Here is a 22,563-nt window from a genome sequence, read left to right on the forward strand (position 1 = left end):
GATAGACAAGACAACCTAATACATCACAAATCATACAAAAGGTCAATAACAGATATTAAAATGTAACATAATGCACCAGGCACTGCCAAATACTGAAGACATTGTGACATTACCTCAGGGGTGCGTCGGCGTATTCTTTGTATTTCCCCTCCTCCCAAACCAACTCACATCTCGTCTTTCTCTCTGTCTTTTTCTTCCCCTTTTTTAGGTCTGCACATGCCAATTCAGCATGTTGAATTTGTATGTAAGGGGCTGTAGATCCTAGTTTTTTCTTGATTCTGGGGCATAACTAACAAAGTTGTTAACTTCCGCTAGGTGACCAAGGTGAGTCATTGCAAATGCATAATTGTTCTTGTTTGCATTTGCGAGGTACGTGGTAACCGTACCATGTAACATAAATTTGTAACTTCCTTAATGTCATCTAAATTCTTGTTCTGGCTAGCACCTTCTAAATTTTGTCTAGTTTTAAGTGTTGTTTTATTCTTATGATGTCTGTCAAAGATCTAATGTAACTGTGTACTAATAAAGGGTGTACATAAAAGACTGTCCTACTTTCAATGGTATATTATAACAGTTTAATTTAGACTATTTACAACAAATCATACAGCAAGTTGAAGGTAAACTAGTTTTTCTTACAATGTGCACCTTTAGTTATACGGCACATATCCAACTTCTGTTGAATTATTCCCAAACTTTGGTTAACAAGTCCAGAGTAAGGAAGCAATAGCCTCTTAAATTCTGTGTCTCAAATCCGGAAAATCATTAGGTACAGGTGGAACACAGACATGATCTTTTGTAAAGCCTCGCAGGAAAAAATCACATGGCATTATGACAGGAGAGGTGGAATCCAGCGAGAAAGAGCTCTGTCATCTCGACCATTATGACCAATCCAATAGTCAGATACTTTGACGTTCAACCACTCTCATACAAAGAGATTCTAAAGGGGAGGGGCTCCATTCTGTTGCCAAATAAAGTTTATAGGTTCCCTCTCTAATAATTGGTTAAAAAGCCATTCTTTCAACATATCCAGATAAGCCATCCCTGTTACGGTAGTTTCAGTGAAACACAGAGCAGAAAACTTTTAATTCTGGGGAATCTGTTTGGTGTTCTACAAGTTCATGACAATGTTCCTACCCCAGATACGAACATTGTGGGTGTTAATCTTCTCACTTAGATGAAATGGTGACTCATCGCTGAACATTAGGCCTGTGTGAATATTCATATTTTTAGATACAAATAAAAAAGAATAAATTAATCATATTGAATTCTACCTCAAATACTAACACTTTGAAATAACGAATATTCGTTTGCTTACAATATTTGACACAGTATACCTTGTGAGTTTGTCATATACCAATGTTCACTGGTGAGATTAAGTCATTTGTGCAATATAAAAATAAAAACCATTTTTTGATGTTTACAGGGACATCATAATTAAAAACATGAACAATAAGCAATGTTTTAAACATGCAACAAGTACTAAAAGTTTTTTTCACTACTGTCTCGCTAAACAGTAACAGAAAAAATTGTGTAAAAAATTCAAAAAATGGCATTTTTGTCACTTTAAACTTGAAAATAAATTAGTATTTATATTCTTTTTCTTACACACATCAAAAGAGAGAAAAATAAAAAAAAATCAACAACTATGGACTACAACACCCCAAAACCTGACACTCCATTGAGATGGGCATTATAAAAAGTAAATGTCATAGTTTCAATGGCTTATAAATCACTAATAAAGTCGCAATCGATCTAACACCATGTGATTCAGTAGCAGCTTACTTGCTGTATATATCTATGATGAAGCAGATGTTGCTACTCAGAAATGAAACAAATATATTGTTACGAATTATTAAAATTATGAAAATAATAATTCTTCGTGGGAAATTACTAGGTTCATAAATAGATAGCCCAGTTAATGATTTTACTACACAGTTTTATTGAAGGCCACTACTTATGTCACTTACAAATAATCTTCTAAAATGGCAAATAATCAATTGTACTTAAAAATGTTGCTTCCCCAGTCACTCAGTTTCTACACACCAAACACCTCGCTAGGCCACACCTCTGGCACAACTCTCGCCGCAGCACCCCTCGTGGACCTCCGTCGCCGAAATCTCGTCGCACTCGTCACACTTCCCTTCGCTGAGGTTCCGCTCTACGCTTCGCTCGGAACTTTGCTCGGGACTCTCGCTGCACTCGTGGCACTCTCGCGCAGACTCTCTCGCCCCAGAACTCCGCCGCACCAGCGACACTAAAGCCCGGACTATCTTACCGGAACTGAACTCTCTGCCCTAGAACCTTCGTCCAGGAATTTCGCCGCTACGCAGCACATGCGGCACTATCGCCCGGAAACTCCCCCGCGGGAAAACTCCAGACTCCTCACTCCTCACTCCCTCGGAGGCCGGCGTCCTGGACTTATATAGGCCCAGGCGCCCTTCTAGAATTCACGAGCGCGGTTGGGGCCAGTCGCGTCATTCCGTGCCGACCCCCGACGCGAGAAATCTCTAGACACATGTCGGCAGCTATCAGGTTTCAGTTACGTCGCTGAGATAAAGTGTAGCGCGGGGAGCGGAGGGAAGGAGGGAGGGGAAGCTGCGACCCTCGTAATCCACCAGGTGCGCACGGCAAGTCTCATGTTGCGGCGGCAGCGTGACGTCAGTGGCTGTGTGGAGCCGCCAGCCAGCTCTGCACCTGCGCGCCGCAGCCCTGCTTGCATTTTGTAACAATATTTAAAAAAAAGTAAATAATGGATTTGAGATTTGAGATGAAATTAGCAAAATAAAAATTGTTTTCATAATATTGCTGAACTAAATACAATTCACCTGGCGGCCATTAACATCGAAAACGTGTGAATACCTAGGGTTTAAATATTTAAACATAAAATCATCCAAACACCAATTTGGAAATATAGCAGTAAAATAAATTAACTTTTTTCGTCAAAAGATTGCAATGGTTTCACAGTATTTTGCGGTTCATGACAATTTTTTGGATCACTATGCAAAGAAGCAGGTTGTAAACAATAAGGAGAATAGGAACTGAATTTAAAGGTTGGTTGGTTGGTTGGTTGGGTTAAGTTAGGCTAGGTTAAGTTAACTGCATAATTTAAAAAAAATATATTTCTATAATTTAAATATTTTAAAAATCATTTTCCTTATAATTATTGTAGTTGACTTAACTTAACCAACCTTTCTCTTTAGTATTATTTGTCTAATATTTCTAAAGTTGTTACATGACGAGAAAAAAATTATTTTTAGTCGGATTCTATTTCTTATTCTTACTATTCGTATTCGACAATAATATGATATTCATATTTGTATTTGATTGCAACTGTAACCGATATGGATGCATGTGTAAACATGTTCTTAAAACCTTCCACATGGTCGTCTTCGGCTACTAAAGTTCAAGACTTGCTTTCCAAAAAGATTTATTACTACGCAGGTAAGATGCTCTGACACAGTCAACATCCTGTATAGATGCATGCGCTTATCTAAAACTGTTTAAGTTACTCTTTAATTGTGATCTTGAACCAAAACTCTACAACACTTACAGTTAATATCATTCAAATTTATAAATGGGACATTATTTATGGACATACTGTATTTCTATAGTTAACGCAATGATTTTTTCTGAGCCATTCTCATTACGAGTTTTTTATTTTGTTAATACACTGAAATAATGTTTGATGTAATCATCTTCTTTATCCTGCATTGTTTATATCTAATTTTTGTGTGCCTGCATATTACAGCATAAGCTTACATTTTGCGCTTATTCTTTTGTTTTTCTGCTAGGTACAAAGCAGTATGTTACAACAAAAGAAGCTGGAGGACATTATCTCAGTAAATTTTGATATAAAACTATAAAAAGCTAATGTATATTAAATGCTTACCTACAAAAATACCCATCAAATGTTTTCTATATATGTATTATGTTTTTTAACACATTACACATTTTTCTGCAGGATGAATGATGGTAGTGAAGTAATCTCAATGACATAATTTGGCAATAAGAAAGTAAATGTTACAATTTGAACAATAATTAAATTCCCCTAATGGCTACAGAAAAAATCACTGGCTTGACACAGACTTCAGATAAGTTGCATAAAATTGTGTGTGTGTGTGTGGCGATGGGGGGGGGGGGGGGAGGGGGGGGGGAATATTTTTAATTTATAATTAATTTTTTGAAAATGATCAACATGGAATTCTGCTGGCAGTGCGTTAAACAACTGCGTCCAATTTAAAGATATTGATGTAAATTTTTATAGCAGTGCATAATGCACTGAATATTGCAGTTATAGCAAGGATAACTTGTGAATGATGTAATGTGTACACACAGTGTGGCCTAAGTGTTAATGCCAATGCAATGGTAGTTTCACCTCTTCCTTAACTGTATGTGGAAAAATTGATAAATGGTCATACAGAATCCAAAACAGTGTGTTAGAGGTAAAATATGTACAAATCTATCTGAGAAAGCTACGACTAACTGATAACAATAAGCAAGAACATGCATGCAGGCATATAATGCATACATACACAAACACATACATGTCCCTTGACTAAGTAAGCATAATAAAATTTAACTTACTGAATATCTAGCACTGAAGCCAGGTCACTAAGGACAAGACCAATTAAAAAGTGCTGTTGTTTAAATGCTGGAGAAAGTTCAGCAAAACTAATCTTGTCACCACCAATAAGAGTTGAGATGAATGAAGATTGACTAGTAGATGAAGCAATTGAAAGACTTGGCGAAACTACAGTTGAGCTTGGAGTGAACGGAGTTCCAAATGGTAAATTAAGAGGAACAAAATGCTCATGACTGCAGATTATTCGCAACAAATCCAGCTGCAACAAAAAAATATGTATACATACTTTTAACAATATTTCACATCTATACCAGTGAAGGCAATCAAGGATATGGTTCATACATCAGCAGCTCCAAACAAAACTTACCAGACCAATCCAAAAGTAGAAGCTTGAAATTTGGGCCAAAAAAGGAATAAAGTACATTACGTTGGTTCCATCAAGAAAGTTTAGCATGATAACTAGTATCCTTACATTATAATCTTTATATATGCAGCTGTTCCAGGATACAAGTCAACAAATATGTCGAAGATTACCTTCACTTCATCAAGGGGTGAGGCAATTAAGTTAATATAAAAAATATTATAAAACTGTCAATGCAGTAGTGTAAGACTCACTCCAAATAATGAGAGTACTGTAATATTTTTATGAGTTAAGTTTACAGTAAGCATCTAAATTTGCCAGGTCGAGAATTAAGTATTTGGTTACAACCAACACACTGTCATACTTCCTGATGATCCTCTCATAAATTTTTTTATTAACCTTTACATTCATCCTTGACAAACTCTTCATTTTCATCTTTGCAAAAAATTCTAGCACGTGCAATTTTAATTATTTTGATAGACATAATTAAGTTTAATGAATTTTTTAAAGTTTTTAGTTAAAATAAAAAACAGTTTTACCATTTTTCATAACAAAATTTCACAATTTTCAATTAGCAAGCATTTATGTCAACAAAAATATGCTAGCAACATTATACATCACTCACTTCTTAAACTGTCTCCAAACATCGAGATGTTCTGTTCTGCTAGATTGATATCTTCTACATGTTATGAAACGAATTCTTCAGTGGAATGAACATTGAAACCCATTATTGAATTTTTTTTTATATAAAAGTTCACCATTGTCTACAAACTTTGGAAGTTTTGAATTTGTAGCCATAATTGCTATCACATCATGCTCACGCAGCGAAGGTAGAGTGTTTGATACCCAATACCCCCGCATGATTTAATAATGAGCTCTGAGTCGACGCCCAAGTTGTTCTGAGCCCACTGTCATTTTGGAGGTCCAGTCCCCTTAACAATCTGTGCGTAACCGTGCATCCTAAAACTCTCATAACCAAAAACCCAACTGCAAAATCCATGCTTTGATATTTGACTAAATGACCATCTTAAAAGTATGAGCTTAAATATCTTCTACCATAGAATTTAATTAATTGGATATTGCTATTACTAACGTTAAATTATATTTTTGAACTTCAAACACATTTATTAACAGCTTACATGAAGACATAATCAATCAAGTTAAACTTAACATTGGCTTACTTCAATGTTACCAGATTAATTTGCAAACCAATTGATTATTGTAAGAGTTAGAACCTCCTAGTTATTTCAGCTAATGTCAAAGGTGAAGATTGTTGATCAGATCACAAGGAATGCAATTTCTTTGTAAGTATAGTTTTTAAATTATAATTGATATATATATACACACACACAGCAGACTCCGATTATACGGGGTAAAGACTGGCAAGGGGTCCACCGATAATCAAAAAACAAGGTTAAAGCAAGTAAAAAAAAAACTAAAATTTTTTTTTATCCAGACTATCTAGACAAACACTGTAACAGATGTCCATCAAAGTAACGTTCTAATTCGTTCCAGTAAAACAGAGTGCTAATCAAAACAGCGCTAGTCAAATGCATTTTTTCAATAAGAGAGTATTTTAGTGTGCTTGGTGACTACCATTTTATTCAAGACTCTTCTCCCGTTAAAATTATTATACAGTACTAATATAAGTATGTCTTAATACTTTAGCCAAACATTTAAATAAATATGAAATAACATTTTGAGATTAACCCACCTAAAATTAAATTTAATAATTCACATACTTCATTTTTATTTACATAATAAGGATTGGGCATAAAATTCCTATGAAGGCGCTACCAACATTTCTGAGTTACAAAATAAGTAATAATGTTTAAGATATAGGAGATATATTTCGGTTGTAATAAGATTTAAAAAAGCATAAATTTAACATTTTCTATTATTAGAAAGATTATTTAACCTGTTAACGTAATTCCTGACTGTTATTTACTAGATGTGTTTCTGCCATGATTCGCAACTAGTGCATCCTAGGAGGTGCGAGGTAAACTAACCCTGAAAGCTTCTGGCTTCTCTCTCCAAAGTTACTGTTTTCACACCTGACATGCGGGATGGCGGAATATAAAAGTTGGCTGTAACTCGGGTGTCATCGGAAAAAAATATACAATGAAGGAAGCGAATAGGTATTCAGGAAAGAGCAAAATATTGTTTGATTTTCATTACATTATTAATTTATTGCATTAATTAATTACATTGGATTTAATGCTACACAAAAGTGTTGTTGTATTATGCGCGAATGGAAACAAAAATAAAAAAGTCAAAAATTGTTTTTATGGTTTATGGAAGTGAAATATGCCATGGTTAACCCACAAACCGGATAATCCCCACCCAGATAATCAGGAGTCCTACTGTGTGTGTGTGTGTGTTTATATATACACACACACACACACACACACACAATATATAATAATTGCTTTAAATTATAATTGCTGATGAATGCAAAGCCAAAGCACATATATACCTTCAAACTGATGAGTGCAGCAGCAGAATCTGCAGCTGTGCTGATTTTTTCTGATATCTGCTTGTAGTAAGTTTTGACAAGTGCCAACACTAAACCTCGGTCCATCACAGAGAGAAGGTCAAACAGAAAGAAGGCCAGACTGGAGTTCAAGTTCTGAATTAACTGTAAAAAATGATTTTATTTTAAAGAAAATCATTATCAATACTGAAACTATTTTTGATCTTTATGAATGCCATAAGTTTAAGATGGAAAAACGATGTAAGAAAATGTTTGTAAAATGATGTACACTGACATAAAAGTAAAAAAAAAAATTCTTTGATTTTATTTATGTAATTTTAAAACAAAAAATACATTATATAATAGAATATTACTACAGGTTCTGAAGAAGATACGAAGAGAATGCAATAGTAATGAAATTAAATAATAAATAATTAAAAGAAAAAAATAAGGAAACTATAAAAAACTCAAAGTTAAGATCACCTACAGTTACATAACTTGTAAGCATAAGAGTAAAAATAAATTAAGTTATAAATTATATATTTAACATTAAAACCTTGCAAACAGATTAATCACAACTACTATACTTGTAGATAAAAATAGTTATGCTGGAAGACTGAACCATAAATCAGAAGAAACCAAAACATTTATGAGCTGGACTTGTGTTAGCTAATATAGCATATTGGTAGTAAAATGTTTTCCGGCAAACATGTTAGTTCCATACTCATTGTATCACTACACAAGGCAAACAGCAATTACCTAAAATGGAACAGCGATAAATTTTAAATACCTTTGCATCCTTGGTGCAACGTGAAATTATTTCACCAGTGATGAAATTCACAAGCGTTGTTATATCGTCTATAAACTGGTCTGGAAAGCGCAACTTACGTGGTGCATCCAAGCTATCTAAAGCTGCCAAATGCTCCACCATACTCCGTATGATCATATCAAAAAGGAACCTGTAAGCAAGGAAGTCTATATAAAAGATTTATCCAAAACATTACCAATCTGATTGAAAATTCACAAATTTCAGCATTACAAGCAAGTGCACCTTACCTCAACACTTAAACAATAATAATTAAAAATAAAATCATTAATACATTAGATACAATGGTTTGAGAAAAAATACAAGACTTCCGGTTGATAAGTCAATGGTTCATGGTTGTCATGGTCCCCTAGACCCCAAAAATATTATTTATTTATATATATAATCAATTTTTTATGTACATAACTTCTGTAATTTTGCAGAAAAAATTTCTTCCAGACTGATAACTTACATAAAATAAAGTGCTGGAAAATCTCAGTTGAGATAGTGGGAAAAATTCTACTAAAAAGGTTATAATAGGGAAAGTTTTTTTTGAAAAATAGAACAAAATCACTATAACTCCATTACTGTGGAATACAAAACATCTGTTTGGAATTACTTAGACTTCTAAAAACTGTGGATTAAAGGTTTGTTGATATGACCAACTATTACAGCAAGTGTTTGAGAAAAAATTACATGTTGAAGAACAAAAAAAAATCATTTAACCCTTATAGAAATGGTATCAAATCTAATCAAAGTTTTGGTAAACCTTCTAATTTTAATCAAATTCTTTGCCAGAAAAAACAATTTTTGATACAACCAACCCCTATTGCAAGGGATGACAAATATTAGGCAACAGAACAAACAAATTAATAACTCAGAAAACACAGTATTGGGCCCTAAACATTAATGTAATTACTCTGAACATAATGAAATCTTTGGTGTTAAACTTCTTTTATAACTGTAATCCTTAGTGTAAGGGGTAAAAAAAATTGTTTGAAGCTTATCTGATGAGAGAAATTGAGTGCGGGCCTGTGCGAAGATTCGACTAAGCAAATCAATTGAAGCTCATTTTTGAATTCGATTTGAGATCACCAGGAAATTTGCTATTCATTTTATTTGAAGCTTCAGGTGTGATGCAAAGCTTTGTGTCTGATGTGAAGCTTCACATTTGATGCAAAGCTTTAAAACACTGGAAGCCTAAGATTAGTTTATAATTTATTTTTGTCGTAAATGTTTTGCTTGAATGAAGTTCGTTATTAAAAAATTGAAAAGGTGGCCATCAGTTAGCTTTTATGAATGCTCAATATTAATATTAGCCATGGGGTCTGCCAAAGTGAGCACGAGTAGCATTTCTAAAAATGTAACACAACATGAAATAATTTATTTGGTGTAACAGAATAAATCCCATATTATTTTTATATATAAATTTTATTTTAATAATTTCATAATATAAATGTTTATTTTTCTTCTGAATTGTTGGTTGTTTATTACAGTCACTTTTTAAATCTAATATGATTGTGTTGGCTAGCCTGTACTTTAATAAGCACTGTCTCATGACCAAAAAATTTATTTGGAGGGAAACACCAACAATTGTGGCAAATGTTGTAATAGGCTTGGTTACAAAATAAGCGTGCAAAATTGAGATATTGAAAAATTTGTGCAACCCTTTTTTTGAGGTCCCGTCCGTTACCAAAAAGGTAAGTAAAGTAGTTTTATGTTTTGTTATGACTTAATTCTAAATAATTGTTTCAATGACCATTAACTGCTTTGGCAGCCAGGTAAGTTGTATTTTATTTCAGCAATATTATAAACACAATTTCTACTAATTTCATCTGGAATCTTACTTATACACCATTGAAACTATGAAGTTTACTTCTTTTAATGAACATCGCAATGGAGTTTTGTGATGTTCTAGTCCATGGTTGTTGACGTTTGTTGACTTTACTTCAACAGTGAACATTGGTACACTAGAACCCCGATTTAATGAACCCGATTTAAACGAATCAGCAATTTTACGAATATATTCTCAGGAACTATCAAAAAATTGGAAACGTTGACACCAAAACATATACAATCACAAAAAAATTGAAACAATTACAATGAAAAGCTTATAAAAATGTTATTTTTTTACACACAAAATATGTTTTGTACGGGTTTTAATACTCTCAATTATTTTCCTATGAGAACAAAAAAAAGAAGAAAAAGGGATATTCCCCTTAAAAATGCAGTGGCAGTAGCTTCTGCAACGTAAGTGGGAGCGTGCGAAACTAATCCGGCCAGACTGGCATCAGTGGCAGCATCATGACTTACCCCTTCCTCCTCTGGTTGTACATTCTTCAAGGCTAGCACTCATTCCTTCCAGAGATGTCTCCCCTCTCTATTCAATCCAACATTTCCTCTCCTCGTACATGTGAGAAACTGTCAAATTCCTAACCCCTCCCCCCCCCCCCCCCCCCCCCCCAAATGCACACGTCAAAAGCCAGAACACCACACAGTGTAGTATAGTCCATTCCCAGTAAAATTAATATTTTTAAGGCCCACATGACAGGCATTTACCATTAATAAATACTTACAAGTTATTATGGCATCAGAAATTAAATTTTTAAAAAACATTAACAAGGTACACTTTGTTCATTAGTCACACAGCAGTATTTCTATTGGAAAAACCGATTTTCTATGTCTGTGGGAACCCTGACCTACTTCGTGTTTAATTTAGCCATATACAAAGTATTATAAACCAAATGTTTGGTAATAAAAGATAAATTATTATTAATATGATAAGCCAACCATTAAACATTACCATTATGCACATTACTAAAAGGCATGAAAGCAGGTATCTGTATATTTACAATTTCCATTAATTAGCCTCGTCTGTATCCTGACCATTCAAAGTGATGTTTCACAGTTCATTACACACACCTGCCACTGCAACACTTTGATCATGTCAAAAATTATTACCATGCGTTTGCTATAGCATACTCGCGTGCACTGCCACTCGATGTAACCCACTGGAGAACCAGTTCTTCATGTACTATTTTATAAGACCTCGATGTGAAGTACAGGAAATTCTCTTGGCTGGGACCTTAAACACATTCACATTAAAATATAGATTTCAGTATTCAAAGACAAACATAACCAAGCATATATTTTAAGATTTGCTAGAGTAAAAAAATGTGATTTTTTTAATCAAGGTCTAAACTAGATTTTCACATGGAACATTATGCACAGAAAAACCTCCTAGATCAGTGATGGACTAACATTTTGTAGGAGATAGCCAGAGGAAAGAGAAAACTACTTAGGCTGCCAACAAAATTTATTAAAATCAAATACATACAAAAAATATTTTTATTATAAACTTATTGTGAATATTAACATTTTGTTGCAAAACTTAATTAACGATTGAAAGAGCAAGAAGGCGTGTGCAATGAATGGAAATGTAACTGTGTTTCTAAAAGTGTCTCAAAATTTGGTACGAGCTGACACTCAGAAGTGAAGCTAAGCGGTAATCTGCCAACAATCTGTTTCTGACAGTACTTTTATAAAGTTTCAAGGCAAAAATACTTGCAGGTATCTTCTGAGCATGAGATCTCAAACTTGGAAAACTTTCTTTCAATAGTGACTTGTAAAAATCCACTTTTGGGAAGTTAAGAAACAACTGCTTCAACTAGGTGTTACGTTATAACTCAATTTGTTCAAGACTAATTTCTATTTTTACTATTTCAAAGTCCAAATTAATTGGCATCGTGAAAACAGTTAAGTCTTGTTCAATATTTTAAGTCCTGAAACCTGCATAAGAATTATTATTGGGGTTTTCTCATGCTCACAAGTCTGACTTCCACCAATAGGACTATTGTTTTTAGCTTCAGAAAGTGGGACAGATCTTTCTTAGCTAGCTGTTTTTCAAATAGAGCTAGCTGCATTTTAAACTCGTAAACAAATTTACTTCTTCCTTGTAGTTGAACCGCAACTTTTTCATAGGACACGGAATATCTGTGAAAAATGCAAAGTCCGAAAGTGCAATATTTTCAAAATTTTAGACTTCAAACATCTGTTTTTCACGCATCAATAAAATAATTTCACCTTTCAGTTCCCAAACTCGCTCAAAAACACATCTTGCACTAAGCCACTTTACTTTGGTGTAGTAGAGTTTATCAGTGTATTCTGACTGCACTTAGTTAAAAAAAAAACTCTCGAATTGACTAAGTGCTTAAGAGCAAATATTATTTCCAACTTTAATAATGACATCAAGCATGTGTTTTATGTCTACGGAAGATTTACATAGAGTGGCTTGATGTATAATACAATAATGAAATAAACTTTGTTTTCAGGATATGTTTGGTTAAATATAACAACATAACATGATCGCATGCATCATCTTAGTTTTTCAGTAATACAAAAGTTATCAACAATTATTCTAACAAATATGTAAAATGAGTAGTATCATTTATGTCAGTACACTCATCCATTGTAACAGAAAAAAGGATTTAAACTGAGTAATTCTTGATTCTAGCTGTCATACTAGGTGTTAATCTATTGTTTCGATTCTAGATGTAACTGTTTTTTTGAGACAAACTGACAGTCTCAAAATCCTTTGTTTTACCACAACATAAAATTCCACAAACTTGGAGCTTATAATGTTTCAAAAACTCGCCATCAGAAAGAGATTTTTTACTTTTAACAATACTGTACGATATAACATACGTACTAACATGTGCATGTGTAACAGCTACTTGAGAACTATCTTCTTTCTTAAAAATGATTTGCTGACCTGATACTTCTAACATAATTTTTTTTTTTGTTTCCATTATTCTTTGGTCATGGCTTTATAACACGCACTGTTATGCTTTGATGTGAAATACCAGGAAATGTTCAATACTTTGTAAATGGTCATGGTTTTGTTGCCAAAAAGGCATAACTATTAATCCATAAAAGCTGTGAATCAGTACTTCCAAATCCACTCATAATTAAAAACTGGACATTCTCCATCAAAATTTTATGTTCTTTTGTTATCATTATGGAAAATCAGAAATGTTTCACAAATATTCACTAAAAAAAGTAAACAACTAATAAGAATTTGCAATATTGAATTGAGAAAGACTGTGTAACCAGACACTGACTCAGAGTGATTGAACTGAGAGAATCATTCATCCACTGTGGCGTGATGTGCAGATAGGATGGTGATGCGCAGAAGGGCAGGCGGAAGCCGGAGTGGTGGGGATAACCACACATGTGACGTGTCTGTCTTGCTCTCGTACTACTGCACTGCCGTATGTAATATAGATGGCTAGGACTACTGTTGAAAATGCTGACACCATTCCATTACCTTGTTTTGTGTTCAGAATACATGCATTTTTGTTTTTGGTTGACAAAACTGAACACTGCTGGGAACATGTTAAACAATGTGTGTAGGTAAGTTGTCATTCAGAACTCTGTCAGGGTCAGAGTACACCAGTCTGGGCCTGCAGGCCATACTTTGCTCATCACTGTCCTAGATGATAGTGGGTCTTGAACCAATGTACACAGACAAGATGCTAAATAGAAAGTCTTTTACAGGCAAGAATGTTTAAAAGTCAAGCTGATCCAGTTATTATGAGCAACAAATGAGCACCTGCATAGAAGTAAATAAAATTATGAATATATTTTTTTTATATATATTTATTCACAGATATAAGAAAAGTTTCAAAATAATCTCGAGTCATTGAAAGAAAGTCACTAATACTTGTAAATAAAAGCTTACATTCCTACCAAAAAAATTAAATTGCAAAATATTTATAAATATGAATGAGGTATACAAATCAAGAGGTAAAGTGAATTTTAACAAATTATGTACTACTCAAAAGAAAAAAATCTACTTGCCATTGTCACCATCTTAAGCAGCATGGACATAAATAAACATAACAAATTTACTATACATATATCATAAGAAAAAATTTAAATTACATTAATTGCCACATCATACCTCAGCTATATACATACACATATTTTTAATAGTATTCAAAACTAATATAAGCAATTAATAAACTATTAAATGGATTTCATGTTACTCAAAAAAACATTTTTAAAAAGTAAGAACAAATGTTCACAGTCAACAAGATGAGCAAATAATTTGTTAAGAGCGTGCATAATAATAGACCGTTCTCACCTAACACTTGGCAACCAAATTGTGTGAATGATACTGCAAATAGATCAAAAGAAGAGGACAAGAATATTTGGTTATCACGCTCATCCATTCTGTTCCACACTCGTGAGATATAGTTATTTCCGACACCTTTCCAGCCCCTTGTAAAGACAAACCTTTCCCAAGGTCATGCACCTCTAATAAGCAGTATGAGCCCCAACACTACACATACACTGCAGTGTTTCACTCATTCGTCTTTGTATACAATTTGAAACAGTTGTGAGGCAAAACTAGGCATTATTATCACAAATATTTTATACTCTATTAGAATGTCAGTTTTCATGATATTGCATTTTAACTGGGGGGCCTATTTATTTAAATTGGTATTTCATCATGATTCTTACATTATTCCAAACATTTTACGCATATATTTATGGTCGTGCAATTTCGCTCAATTCACACATGAAACAACAAACTGGTAACACAGTTGTAATTTACACCTGTTCATTTACATTTTTTGTGAAAAGAATGAAAATTGAAATCGTTATAAATTTTTTCACCAAAACCTCACCAAAGAGCATAAATTATTATTAATTAGATTTTGCTTGAACTTTTGAGTCCACGTGAGATTTAATGATGTAGCCTTAAATACTTAAACATTTTCATCACAGTAAAAAGTATATTGGCACTTAAAATATGTAACTTCAACCATTAAAATGTTTGGTGAAGCTTACATTTATGAAATAATTTATTCCCAGATTTTGTCATCCCTCTCAATTCTAACAACTTTCATACCTAAAGGTGTCTGCGTGCCAAAAAGGCAATAATTACTATGTCTAGTTAAATTAAAATGCAACAGCATCTGGCAACAATATTTGTGAAAGATATTTAGTACATGATATATTCTGCTGCAGTAAGTACTTATTCCAACTGAAGATGGCCCGCTACTGTGCCCGACACCAGTGACAATTATCATACTTTTATATCCAGCTGAGTTTTATGTGGACAGCTTGTTTCATCACGAACTATTTACTCAGTGTTTCCTCTGGGCATAGAACTGTCTGTCATATTCCTCAAGTAAACCAAGTATATTTTCACCTCTTGTTTATACAATTTATATTCTTCTTTAAGATTTAATTTTTCTAAATAATCATTAAAGTTATAATTGTAATATTTAATTTTTCTAAATTATCATTAACATTATGGTTGCTACTAAACAAATTCATAGATAACTCGTGTGGGCTAAATTACAAATTACATTTAAAAGTAAAAGATATAAATTCTGTAATACTAATAATGCTAGAATTACTCTACATTATTTTTATAAAATTACAAAGGTAACATTGAAAAAAATTCACAATATCCATGTTCTTTTTCTAATACAATTAAAAATAAATTTTAAAGTGCCACTTAAAAAAACATATTCACCAAGATGTTTCAAGTGCTGGGAGAAAAAGTTGAAATGAAATATTTGGGGGCCAATAAAGCCAAAATGTCATTAATAGTGTTCCTAAAGTGGACATAGTTTCATTACCTAGTGTTCCCAAAGTGGACATAGTTTCATTACCTGTCACTTCATAAGCATCACAATGTGCTTCCAGTTCAACATGTTCCATGGTTCCTGGCACCATTTTGTGACATTTAGATACATTCTACTGTTTTATCTTCAGCTGAACTTTTAGTGACATATCAGTGTGATTTTCGGTGGCTGTGTTGCAATATTCTTTTGTAGGCAGAGATAAAAATACATCAAATCTAAGAATATGAGTTCAGGCACAGCTGATAATACTGCAGAATTGTAAATGAATTTGTACAGTGACATGAGACAGTAGTGGGGCAGTCTTAACTTTTGTTCGCTGTCTGGAAGACAAAAATCACTAGACATTAAAGTATGCTAGTTTTAATTGATGATGACAGTAAAATCTTGGCTCAAGAAGAACACATTTTTCTCCCAAATAACAGCTACATTAAAAATTATATCCATTAATCAAACAACAAGCAAAATTATTTTCATTATTATAAGTTACTGTGTAGTAAATTTTATCACATTGTAAGCAAATTTGAGTAGTTGTTATAAAAAGTTGCTAAATGTAAATTTGATATTGATATTTCAATACAAACCACTTAACAACCTTACTCGCATGTTTCTTGGATGTTATTTAGAACAAAGTGGAAAGCAAATTCACGGATATTTTTGTTACTATAAAAGTAAAATACAAAATACTAACTTAAAGTAGTGGAAATTAAACAAACATGTTTGAATGTATAAATTAGTTTGATGTGCACAAACTTACTAATACCCAAATATTAAAATATTCCTTTTTTTTTTTTTTTAAGAAGAAATTTGCTGACATATTTGAGTAAAGCCTTGTTTCAGACATATAGGCCTACTAGTCCAGTCATCTTAGTCAAAATTGGGTAAGTATCACGGAATTTGAGATACCCAGCTATAAACTCGTATCAACTTGTATTTTTACATCCTAAAAGTTGTCTCAAAACATACATATGTTAGGGTGTACGCGATTATTAAAATCTAAGGTCAAAAGTCACAAAAATCGTTTTTTTGCACATTTTTTGCAAATATCTCGTTTTCTATGGATTTTTCACTATTTGTAATTATTATGAATTATGTAGAAAATTAAATTCCCTACAACTTTTGTTATAAAAAATTTTTTATATGTTGAATCGTTTTTGAGAGCATCATTTAAGGTCAACCGGTAGTCATTCCCCAGTATTCTGATCTCCACGTAGGGCCATAGGGATATCATTAATCAGTTTATATATTGATACCCATAAAATTCACTTCCATTTATTTTCCCTTTACCCATCATATTTATTTCATTATCACTTTTCGCATTTCCACTTTCCTTTCATATCCATCTTTACAGTCGACACAGGATTAGAAAGTCGACGGCAGTAAACATATTTTTTAGAGATGGGTAGAGACTCGAAAAATCTAGCAGAGTCAAGCAAATAGCTAAAGCTCAACTCAACTCGAAAGTTGAGTTCATTATACTCGCCAGGACGAGACTCAACAATCTTTTTTTTTACTTGATACACATTGGATATGTGCGAAGAGCATAGAACCTTGGACCATTATTTTACAAACACGTCAGAACCTAATCTCTTATGTATATTTCCACAGTTTTCTTTAAGTACGGTTCATTTTAAACAATTACAGAGCCCAAAAAACTAAAAATGTTTCCACCGCTATTTACTTTTCAAAACACTGGAAAAGATACCATTTTGGAATGGCCTGCTGTACATAAGAGATTTGTAACACAGAAGACAAAATATGAAAAGAAATATTTTAGTGCCTCAAATTTACGTTTATATTTCTACTACAGCAGTAATCAAAAGTATTGCTGTTCGGCACTAACACAAAAGTGTTACACCACGGAACTTTATATCTTTGACTATCTAGTAAAATGACGGACACCTAACATTTATGTATGGGCAGATTGATTAGGTACAAGAAAAATAGTGCAAAATTTTGAAAAAGTTGGTTAGGTGGGTTACATAAGTTAAGAATACTGTGTGAAATATGAATTTAAAAGATAGCTATTTTAAACTCACCTGTTAGTATTTTACAGATTTTTAATATAGCTATATATCTGTGGTATAAGTGGCCAGTGACAAGCCTACATTAAGGTCTCCTCTCTCTTAGCCAATATACAAAGTACCAATAACACTGGTTGTCATCGTGAGGATAAAGATTCTCCAGTTAGCCCACATAAACAGGACAAAAAACATTGGTTGTTATTGTTAAGACTAAAGATTTTATAAAGCATTAAACTTGCATGCAAAAAATTTTCACTTGGTTCTTATACTAATACTACATATAACCACACACAGAGCTACAAAACTTTGTAACATAAATTGAAGTGTGTTTATATAATAACATTTGTGCAGAAACGTTTCTTGTTGACATATTTTTAACTTTTCCTCATGCCAGGAAAGGGTTACAAAAATGTTCAATACTTAAAAGCAGAGATGTCTCACACAACTCGTATCGCATTACGGGTGGATCAAATTAGAAAATTAAAATTCATGTAAATCTGCATACCTGCTCGCATGCTGGATGTACGATCCAGACCACGAACAAAGTTGTTTATTTCTTCATCATCCACAAGAGCATGGACATCTGGATTGCTATTGCTCCTGTAAAATGTAAAACATTATTTTATCATGATGGCCAGTTCATAACACAAACTAATCTGCAAACATGTAGATGAATAAAATGCTTGCCTCTAAGGAAGAATTAGCTGTATCCTAGATTGTGGTTTGAATCATGGAAAACAATAAGAAAAAGTAAAATTTATACACACAAGAGTGACTTTAAGAGTAACTTGGTGCCCACCATTAAAGTTCCATAACTGTCTGTGGGCATGTCACAAAATATAAATGAATAATAAATAAATAAAATATTTAAAAAAATACTTCTACTAAAAAATTATAACATTTCATGGCCCAACCCTCCCAACTTCAATAAGTAATTTTTATAAGAAAAATATAATATGTATTTTAGTAATGCATGTAAATCAGCTGAATTATAAAAGTTCAAGGTCATGGTGCATTAGTTTAAAAGGTAAATATTTCTTTCGTAAATATTGAAATTGTTTTCAGGGATACTTGAGGATTTTTTTTACATGTTTTCAATCTAGTGACTAATTTATATTATGCAGAAAAGTGGTTTTCTGTTTCTTATATACATCTGAAGGGTGCCGGATTCGATTCCGTGGCAGGACTATAACCCAACTACCTCCAAGGTGCACTCAAACGTTATTAACAAAAAACAGACTTATAACAAAGTCCTGTGCTATAACAGAAATCAGAAGCTGGGAGTGTGTACACCTTACTATGACTCACGCTTAACCATATTACAAAAAAATAATTATTAACGCTTGATTCAGAATCATAATCAATTATTGGTATTTTATTTTAAACTGATTTAAAAGAAAACACGCAATAAACAAATATAAAAAAATTAACAATAATACTTATACGTGTCAAACACTGTTTTTAGACTGAACACTCTCAATGATACTTTATAGATCACACCTATATAATTTAACATCAATGTCTTACATAAATATGAATTAATACACACACAAAGGCGGATGGCCTTTATGCTTTATAATTATTTGCGTGACGGAAGACAAGTATTGAAGACACTATACAATTTGTGTCCTGGCCTGTTAGTCTTATCAAATGTTTCTTTCAGAGAAATGTGCGCTATATACACTTACTACACAATTCATGCACTCTTAAGTATATGAAGAAGAAAGTATTACAAGTATTAATAAAAATACATTAATATCAGTGTCTGAGAGATATTATTTCATTAACTAATTGAGAACAGTAACATCTTTTTCTGGAATTTAAATAATTTTCAGAACCCCATTAATTTCTGCAAGTGTTAATGAACTATTAGGATGGACCCACGTCTAAAGTCTGTGAATATCCTTGGACTTGGGTTCAAGTTCTATAAACATGGAGTATTCCTCATAAAGATGGACTTTTACGGTTATGAAAAAGTAACTGCTAATGCCCTTTATTGTGTCAACCAAGCTACTCTTGGAACTAACCTCTTATTTTTATCATCTTGGATTAGTCTTGATTTTTAATGTAAAAATTAAAAATAATATTTTTAGATTCTTAAAAAACAACCAACAATTTTTAAGGTAAGCATGCATAAACCTGACATGTGAAATTACTTTGTTCTTTCAATGTTGTCAGGAGCCCAAATACTTAATCTAATTTAACATACATACATTTATGGACAAATGATAAAAAATTTATTTTAAAACTCAGAAAATATGCTTAAACTGTAAATGCTGACAGGAAAAAAATTAAGGAAGAGAGAAGATTATCACACAAAATGTTAAGGATTTTCAAGTAAGGAATTATAACTCGATAGAATAAAATACCAGTGTAAAATATCCAGCAACGTGGTTAGGTATTCAAGCAGTAGTATTCTGGTGTAGTTGCATGCTTATTAGTGATTTATTTAATTTTTTCAAACAAAAAATTCCATGAGAAAAGCATTTGGAAAAATTCACTTTTTTTTTGGTGTTCTATGAATGACACACTTGTGTCAATATGTTCAGATTTACATTAAAATTAAATTTACTTTTCCATAATAAGTCACAGAAAATGGACTTTGCATAAGCATTTTGTTAAAATTGATTCACAGCTCGGTGGTCATGCTTTGATCCTTGTGACAATATATCAAAATTACATATCTGTGGTATAATTTGTTTGCAAGATGTATGGATAAACAAATAAATTATAGCTTTAACACTTATTTTCTTGTAATAAGGTAAAGAGAATGGACTTCCTGCTTGCTGCTAATAAGACATTGAAAGTACATAACATGTGACTAAAGAAATAAATTATAATTTAAACAATAAAATAAGTTCTTTTCTTGCATTACACTAACGAGAATGGACTTCCTGCTTGCTGCTAGCTAACTATTTGGCAAGACTCTGATTTTATGCTACCTTTAGCAATGAGTATCAATTTATATGAAAGACACAAACTAAATACATTCATGTTTCATTAACCAATTGTTCACAGGTTTTGTAAGACAAAACTAAATAACAATAATAAATACTACAATATTATGGCAGATAATCAGGGGTTTACTGCATAAGCATTCATTACTTTACTTAAATTCAGTTTTATTAAATACGAAAACCATGAAAAAACACTTTGAATTATCTTTAAAAAAAAACAGCATCTAAGGATTTTGCTCTAACAATATATTTTTCAGTCACAAACAGAAAACAAAAACACAGTGAAGGACAGGAAACCCACAGATAGATATGTGTGTGTGTGTGTGTGTGTGTATGTGTGTGTGTGTGTGTATCAGTAGGTAACTTCTCCCTGATGATGGCGACTGCAATGTCGACCGAAATGTCGATGAATTATTCACCAAGGACGTGGCTACAACCCAGAAGCCAAGCTACTATATATATATATATATATATATATATATATATATATATATATATATATATATATATATATATATATATATATATATATATATATATATATATATATAAACACACACACCAGAACAAAATGTAACCATGTGAACACACAACCAGGTCAACTGGAAAGCCATGCATAATAAATGATGAAGTAATCAGTTGGAGTAAATGTACATAAATATGAATAAAAAGAGGTGATATGGCCCACCTCTGGTGCTTGGTCCTGACTGTGGGCATGGTGGTGTAGACTTTGCTGGTCGAGCGCGGGAACTCGGCCTGCATGGCATGTGGCAGGACGCACAGGTAGGTGATGTATGATGTCAGCAGGCTGTGGCGGCCATGGATGTCATGTTGGCCTTCCTGTAGTGCCTGGGCAAATATGAAAAATGCAATGCCCAAGATGAATTGTCACTTTATTATTGCACTCATAAGCATTTTTCAACCCAAATCTATCAGAGAAGCCAAAAATTTTAAATACCGTATTTACTCGTGTATAGCGCGCCCTCGTGTATAGCGCGCACCACGATTTTTGCAACTAATTCCAAAGAAAAAAAAAATTGAAATTTTTTTTCCCCCATAAATAAATTTTACTAACATTTTGTGGTACCTGATTATTTAAATTGATGTGTGGTGATGCGTCAGGAAAATACATAAACTCTGCTGTCTAAACGGAAGATAATGAAGCGCTATATCGTCACAACTGGTACGTGGAAGGAAGGAAGGGAGGGAGGCGTGCCGCGCTACGTTGCTAAGCTGGCGCGGAGAACTTGATGACTCACCGGTGAGGAATGGAGGAAGCGAAGAAGTTGCAAGGGGGGGGGGGGGGAACTGGTGACAACATTCTCTCTTTCTCTCTCTCTCTTTTTACTAGCTTCTGAGCTGGCTTTCTGTAAAGGGGGGAGGTCTAAAAATAAACAAGAGACCATGATGTGCGAGCTTGCGCGCGCGCGTGTGCGTGTGCGTGTGCGTGTGTGTGTGTGTGTGAAAGAGAGGCCTTGTTGCTTGTGCGTATGTGTGGGGGCTGGCCAGAAACGTCACCCGTCACCCGGCAGTTAACGACTTCCACTCCTCCCCGCCTCCCCCCCCCCAAAAAATTTTTTTCCCCGTGTATAGCGCGCATCCTTATTTTTTTCCTTTACTTGAGGGGAAAAAAGGGCGCGCTATACACGAGTATATACGGTATATGTTTTAGTACGCAGGCTGAACAAAAAAAGGCTAATGGC

The 22,563-nt window shown here is 33.3% G+C and overlaps 1 protein-coding gene across 1 annotated transcript in view; it reads right to left on the minus strand.

The window, feature by feature from the left end:
* The window catches only part of LOC134529460 (dedicator of cytokinesis protein 7), a 262,141-nt gene that overhangs the window by 91,848 nt on the left and 147,730 nt on the right, over window positions 1–22,563 (minus strand). The window contains exons 17-22 of the mRNA XM_063363592.1: window positions 21,549–21,709; window positions 18,409–18,503; window positions 11,183–11,306; window positions 8,207–8,375; window positions 7,420–7,581; window positions 4,585–4,841 (exon numbers count right to left, since the gene is read on the minus strand). Of these exons, the coding sequence (XP_063219662.1) occupies window positions 4,585–4,841; window positions 7,420–7,581; window positions 8,207–8,375; window positions 11,183–11,306; window positions 18,409–18,503; window positions 21,549–21,709 (968 nt within the window). The remainder of the gene's footprint in view (window positions 1–4,584; window positions 4,842–7,419; window positions 7,582–8,206; window positions 8,376–11,182; window positions 11,307–18,408; window positions 18,504–21,548; window positions 21,710–22,563) is intronic.

This window comes from Bacillus rossius, chromosome 2, assembly GCF_032445375.1.
Source record: "Bacillus rossius redtenbacheri isolate Brsri chromosome 2, Brsri_v3, whole genome shotgun sequence".
Lineage (NCBI taxonomy): Eukaryota > Metazoa > Arthropoda > Insecta > Phasmatodea > Bacillidae > Bacillus > Bacillus rossius.